Consider the following 6964-nt stretch of genomic DNA (forward strand, 5'->3'; position numbering starts at 1 on the left):
GGGTCAAATCTGGCATGTTTCTACACCCTAACTCATACACTGATAAAGTAGGGGTCGGGGTTTACTCCTTTTGGCTGCCAAATCTGTCACGGCTCATGCTCACAGAACCACTATCTTGATCTCAAGTCCAAGGGATGTGACCAACGTAATCCCAACTACCAAATGAGTCATACCATGGGACCAGGTGGATCCAAATGGTGTGATATGAATTCACCTTTAACACAGTTGCAGTTCTATAATAGTCCTGTTAAATTTGGCTTAAAGCTACCACAAATGCAGCATGTGTGAGTGTTATGTCTGTTCCAATGCACCAAGGATGTCTATGGAATGATCCTTCAGAGGGAAGTAACGCTTCAGTTCCCAGTGCATTAAAAAAATTCAAATACTCATTGACATGCTGTCAAATTCCCTGTTCCAGCTTTCAGTCTAGCTTAGTCTTTGTAAAATAAAAATAAAGTACTTATGTAAGTAATTGCTTTCAGAATTCTAAATAGAATTTTAAACAGTTGTAGGTCTAATTCACACAAAGTTGTTTTTCTTTAAATAAATAAATAATAGAAAAGGGTCCAATAAAGGCCTTGTACCCCTTCCTATGAAAACTGTACATGTTTTTAATTAACTTAGTTATTGATAATGTGTTTTAAATACAACTGCAATATTTTTTTCATTTAAATATTACCATGTCTGTCCAGTTCAGTTTCTTATCACTCCAGCATCACTGCTGACTTGTGGTTTTCCGTTGTAGAGTTTTCTTTTTTATTTTTGGGAGTTTTTCCTTACCGCGAAGGGGGGTCTAAGGGCAGGGATGCCAGTATAGCTTAGTCAGTTTGTTAGTTCATTTTAGTATTTTTCTATTGAACTCTTTGTATTCGTGATCATTTTGATTTCATGTTTTACTTCGAAGCCCATCGAGACGACTGTTGTTGTGATTTTGGGCTATACAAATAAAATTGAATTGAATTGAATTATTTACTTCAAGTGTTTGATCATATTATAACACATTGTGTTAAATTTTAGGAAGGTCTGGTGTATAAATGAATACTTAAATCATTTTAAACGCATCTTTTCTAATTACTCGCATGTTTGTTGACCGTTCTTCCCGCTTTGGCGGTCACTTTTGGAAACCCTTTGACATGATTGAAAAAAATGGCAGCGCTTTCTTTGTTATTTACTCTATGAATTGCCGTGACTGTGCTGCCCTCTAGTGGCAATACACTGAAAATGGCTAAACAGCCTCCCCCCACCCACCCGTTTCCCGTTTTGTGTTAACTACAGCTTTCGTAGCTTTTGTGGGGTCAGGTAAATTAAATGAATTAATTACGAATTAAATGTTTTTCTGTAGTCTACTTTACTTGGCAGTTATCTTTGTTACCGATTGTATATTCAGTAAATTAATTTAGAATTTAAAATGTTTCAAAGTAAGATACCTAATTTGTATGGAGTTATGATAAGAAGGTTCAAAGAAATTTTAAAAAAGGTTTTCTTTTTGTGTGAAATTAGGCAGAAAACCATGCGCAAATATTTTTCCTCCCTTGGTTCGCTTTACGACAGTAGTTGCAACAGTGTTATGCGCTTTACGGCTGCTTTGGAGGCTGATTCAAAATGGAGTAAAGATAATCGCTGCGTATTCGAGCAGCTGACCGTCACACAGCTTTCGATTGAAGCGACGCTCTGCAGTAATTCCTCCTTAAACCCCACAGCATGACGGAGGACAACAAATCTGGCTCGCTGGGCTTCTTTTCGAGTTATGACAATCTGAGCGACAGCAGCGAAGACTCTGAAGATGAGGGAGCCAGTCGGAGGAAGAAGCCCGGGGGAGAAGGAGACGGAGCAGGGTCCTCCAAGGCAGCGGGGAAGCGTGCTGCGGGTGGCGGAGGCGGCGCTCTGCCCAGACCCGACGAGCTGTTCAACTCCGTGTCCAAGCCCGCCTTCCTTTACAACCCCCTAAACAAGCAGATAGACTGGGACACGCTGACCGTCAAACCCCCCGAGGAGGTAAGAAACAAAGCAGACGCGACATCCAGAGGGACTGATGGGTAAAAAAAATATATACATATATCCCAAAATATATTTTTTTTATTACGTAATTACTCTTTGATTAATGGTCAATGTAACCATCATTCCTTCACATTGCTAAGAATGTAACCCCTCACCCCTTGGGTGCAACAGTTCGTGAGTCTCATCTCTCTCTCAGTCATGATTGTCTTGTTCCTGAGTCTCATTTCTATTTCTCACCTTGGTCGTCTGTCTGGTGACATCATATCACTGGAGGTTGGTCATAATCAGGATTCAAACCCGTGTTAAAGGGCCAGATCCTACAACATTTTGAACTGCTTATATACTGTAAACATAACCAGACATGTGCAAGCCAAGTTATTTTTTTTTTCCTTTGTTACCTCATCTTAGAATACTTTTACCCTTCTGGAGTAGATCTTTTTTATCTGATCATGGTTTTTGTTGATGCATCATTATACTACCACCTCTGTGCTTTGCTATAGCATTTATGTACTAACTGTGTTACAACAGTTCTGTCTGACCAAAGAAATGGTTTCCCAATATACAAATACAGTTTTATAACATTTGTTTTCTGCAGGTACCATACTATTATTCTAATATGACTTGTATTACAGGTCCTATTTACTATATTTCTATCAATAGATGTTTTCTCTCTGCGTTTCTTAATTTTGTGGCCTCTTTCATGCACAAGGATATGCAGACTGGAAAAAATCAAGCTGTAAACATTTAAGTCAGGATCCAACTGTAGTTTTTTTTTTCTTTTTTCTCATGCTTCTTTAAGTGTCTTGATGGTTAAAATTGAAATTCTATTGATTCAGAACAACTTCATTTTTTTCTTATAGCCTGTCAAAGAATTTAAGCCGTGGAAAACTAACGCCGTTCCTCCTCCTGAGAGCTACACTGCCGAGCCAGAGAAGAAGAAGAAAGGTCCTCCTCCAGGGACGGACATGGCCATAAAGTGGTCTAACGTCTACGAGGACAATGGCGAAGATGCACCGGCTCACACCGGCAAAGCTCGCTTCCTACCTCCAGAGGAGCAACCTGCTGACTCCGGTTAGTCGCGCAATCTGTTTAACCCTCAGATCGATTTCAGTCGTTGGGAGAAGTTTACAAATGTGAACGGAACATTCTGTTTTTCTATTTAATCTGGCCTAAATGAAAACACTCAGTCTTGTTTCTGTTGAAATTGAAAAGATTTTCTCATTTCTTCCAGACGAGGAATCTGAGAAGTCTGCCACGTCTGCCAAGAAACGGCGAGTGGAGACCTTCCAGCAGAAGGAGAAGAGGAAGAGGGAGCTGGGACAAGCCACCTCTGACAAGACCTTTGTGGAGGAGGAGAAACGGATCCTCAGGCAGAATGCTGAATGAAGAGCAGCTGTATTTTGTCACGATTTAGGTCTCGCGTGTCTGAAATAAGAAGCCAGTAAGCTACAGACACAGAGGGGGGTGTTATTAGGATGCTGAAATACTGTCTTTTTTCTCTCTCATTATTTTACGACATTAAAATTGTTTTAGCGCTTATAGTTAAAGTTTTTGTTGTTTTTTAATTGTGGTTTAATTAGTCATTTCTTGTCCAAAGATATGATGATACTGGTAAATTAAAGCTTTATGAAATGCGCTCACATCTTTGTTTTAGTGAGCAAAAAGCTTGACTTGAACTGCTCTTCGCCGTACGCAGAGTTGCTTGGATTTTTGTAACTCAGCGGATTATTCGATGATGAGCGAAAGCCATATCAAACCCAAATGTTTTAACCCTATGACTTCTAGCTGGGACTCCAGTTTTGTTTGCCTGTCAAAAAGTAACTGTGATGTTTAAATCCGGTCCTTCGTCTGTTCTTTTTTCTGTAATTCCTGCTTTATTTCTGACGCTGTGTTTGGACTCGAATTACTGCTTGATGTGATTGTCTTCTTGTTGAAATGTTTTCAAGAGACGTTTCTTCTTTTGGCCACTAGGGGTCAGGCTTTACCTACTATACATCTCTATTTTTGTGGTAAAGTTTGCTTTCATGTTACAATAAAAATCATTGACAGAAGGAGCACTCCTCTTCAGTTTGGAAGTTTTCTAGTTTTCATTCAGTTTTGTGTCACACTTCATTCCCATTCATATTATAAGTCTCTCATGAAAGTTTATTTACAGCAAGCAAACATAATTTGCTGTTCTATTTAAACTTGTGTTTTGAGTTAAAAAAAATGTTTTCAGTCATTTATGCATTTATTTTATAATCTGTAAGTAAACAGTAGCATCTCCCCCCAAAAAAATCCCACCTCCCCGTTTTCATTCTTTAGATTTCTGTGGTCGCTGGAGGTAGTGTAATGGTTTTTAAAAAGCACAGAAAAAGTTTCCACTGTGCAACACTTAAGTGATCAGAGGAATTCCAGGCCTATCTGTCATCGTGGGTCGACATGAAGTGGCAGTAAATATGGTTCGGATAAAATTCCTGCCTCCAGGTATGTGCCTGGCCTTGCCCGAAACGTGTACTTGGTGCAGATTTCTATCAGCCATATTTACGAACAAATAACTCTTCTCTTTTTTTTTTTTTCTTGGACTGACTGACTGAGCAATGAGCCGCCAGGTCACTGTGAGAATTAATCATCTTACTGTCAGTCTTGAAGCTGGAAATCTCCCAGCTTTGACTTTCTTTTTTTTTTTGTGCAAAGCTCCTATCTCAAACTTTTTTTCTTTCTTCTAAGTGAAATGGTTACTGTCTTTATTATGATATCCACTGCATTCTTTGGGAAAAGATCTAGTTACCAGAAGAAAGCATTTTTTTGTAATCTTACAAACGGCCGGCCTTATCCTCTTTTAATAAGAGAACATCCCCGCCTTCTGTTACACTCCGGACAGTCGCGGCATTACTCCCTACAGCCCTTTAGACATCAAAACTCTGATAAATTTTCCCCAAAGCAAAATAATTTTTGTCAAAATAAGATTATGGAGTTTGTTGTGCCATTAAGACACAAAGTTCTTGTGAGTTATTGGCTCAACTTGATGACTTACTTCTTTTCTACTTATGGCTTAAATCAAGGTTCATTTTAGAAGCTTATTCTATTTGGTTTTAAAAGCTAAACGAAGCAGTGAAGCCCAAATAAACCCTTCAGACAGATACAACACTGTAATTTCACTTTTATTAAAATTAAGCTACATATAAGTGAACCAAAATAAATTAGAGAAATACAAGAAGTTTTTAAATATATTGATCTGTTTTGGTGGCACAGTGGTTAGCGTTCTTGCCTCACTGGTTCAGGTCCAAGTCCTCGGTTTTCTCAGAGGACATCAGCTTCCTGTCACAGTCCAAAAACCTGCTTCATGGGTTAATTTAGTAACCAATTAACCTATGAAGCATGTGTGAATGCTAATGTGTTTGGGTGTGTGATCGTGTGGCCCTGCATCAGACTGGCGACCTGTCCAGGGTGTCCCCTGCCTTTGCCCACAAGTGGCCGGGATAGGGACAAAAAACATGAATAAAGTTTTTTTTTTCCTACTTTTGGCACATAAGATCATCCTACTGGTTAATATTTACGTGAATTAAAATGTCAAACAAAAAAAGCCAAATGTTTTTGACTTTTTCGGCTTAGGTTGATCTTTTTTTCCGCTCAAACATTCTTTGATGCTTTAGTTATCCAGGTTGATGCTAAATTTTGTGAAATCCTGGATCATATGGTGCATTGCAAATAAGCTACATACACCACGAAGGAGTTAACCATTCTGTTAAAAATGCAAATCTTACCAAATGTCACCTATTTTTTTCAAACTCTTCTGATTATACAAGGAGCCACAACAAAGGGATGAAAGACCTGCAGGTGGACGCTGAGTCTCAGGTTGCAGAAGCCCATACAAGTCAGTCTCCAGAAGTGGCCAAAATATACTATAATACTCACATTTTAATATATATCCAGAATATTTTTGAATAATTATAGAAAAGTCTAAAGAGGAGTAGCCAAGGAGCTACTTTGATGTTTAAAAGTGTGCAGTACAAGTGACCTCTTGATTGAGGAACATGCAGATTTATCTTTCCTGCTTTCGTGTTGTGTGAATTTAAACGACTACATCTTCCAAATGATCCTCTTTATCCTAAACCTTTCTAGGAGTGGGAAAGAAATCTGTCTTTTCTATATTGTGCTTAGTTTTTGCTTTAAAAATAAAATAAAACCATGAGAAACTGATTGAGACTGGGATCCAGCGTGACTTTCTACCACACTTTTTGAACAATGTAGCCATCTCAAATATATTGTTTGATGTGCTTTTTAACCAGGAGCAGTTTTAGAGTACCTTTCCATCTTTTAAACTGCATCATATTTTTCCTTTTTTTTCAAAATAAAATAAAAGTCAGCAAACTCTACATCTAAAATCTGAGATTGTGGTCCATTATCCGGCATCTGACATGTTCTTCTCCTATATTTTGCTCAAATTACAAAAACAGTCTTGTATCACCCTGAAGGGATGAATTGGGACATATGAAGAGATTCCATGAATTGTAGTTCAGACTGGAGCAATTCAATTATTTAAATGTCTTTTTTTAATGTAGTGCCAGACTGATTACTCTACCAATTGTGGCCCAAATCAACACATATTTGAATTTATTGTCTTATGACTCCCATAAAAATACAGTGGTGCCATTACTCCTTCAGCAACTTCTGTCATGATTCTTTTCCTGCTAAAAAAAACAGTTGCTTTTGTTATGATTTACATCACAACGGATGCAGAAATTGTGTCTGACGGTCAGGCTCAAAGGAGGCCTGCTTACTATTCTCATATTCTCATATTTTGGTGAAGCTAGAATTTTCCAAACGGAGGCAAGACAGAAACATAATACAGTAAATTACAGTACCATTATGGTCCCAGCCACTGATTGCTGCTGAATATTTTTAAACAATCCATTTTTCCTTGGGGTTGACATTATAGCTCCATCCCTCCATGGCACCCAGGAACATCTGTGACGTACGTTAG

The 6964-nt window shown here is 38.4% G+C and overlaps 1 protein-coding gene across 1 annotated transcript; it reads left to right on the plus strand.

The window, feature by feature from the left end:
* The first annotated feature begins 1557 nt into the window (after positions 1 to 1557).
* On the plus strand, positions 1558 to 4052 carry c4h1orf52 (chromosome 4 C1orf52 homolog). The gene is made up of 3 exons (XM_004068035.4): positions 1558 to 1995; positions 2859 to 3069; positions 3230 to 4052. Exons 1-3 carry the CDS (start codon positions 1702 to 1704, stop codon positions 3382 to 3384), a joined length of 660 nt encoding a protein of 219 aa, XP_004068083.1. The 5' UTR covers positions 1558 to 1701; the 3' UTR covers positions 3385 to 4052.
* Positions 4053 to 6964: the final 2912 nt, after the last annotated feature.

The sequence above is a fragment of the Oryzias latipes genome, chromosome 4 (genome assembly GCF_053564925.1).
Source record: "Oryzias latipes strain Hd-rR chromosome 4, Olatipes_Hd-rR_3.1".
Taxonomy (NCBI): domain Eukaryota; kingdom Metazoa; phylum Chordata; class Actinopteri; order Beloniformes; family Adrianichthyidae; genus Oryzias; species Oryzias latipes.

Bases quoted from the DNA above. Each gene is read 5' to 3' on its own strand.
- c4h1orf52 (XM_004068035.4), top strand. From the start codon at position 1,702: ATGACGGAGGACAACAAATCTGGCTCGCTGGGCTTCTTTTCGAGTTAT. The intron at 1,996-2,858 runs GTAAGAAACAAA...TTTTTCTTATAG, and splicing joins CCGTCAAACCCCCCGAGGAG to CCTGTCAAAGAATTTAAGCC. The intron at 3,070-3,229 runs GTTAGTCGCGCA...CATTTCTTCCAG, and splicing joins GGAGCAACCTGCTGACTCCG to ACGAGGAATCTGAGAAGTCT.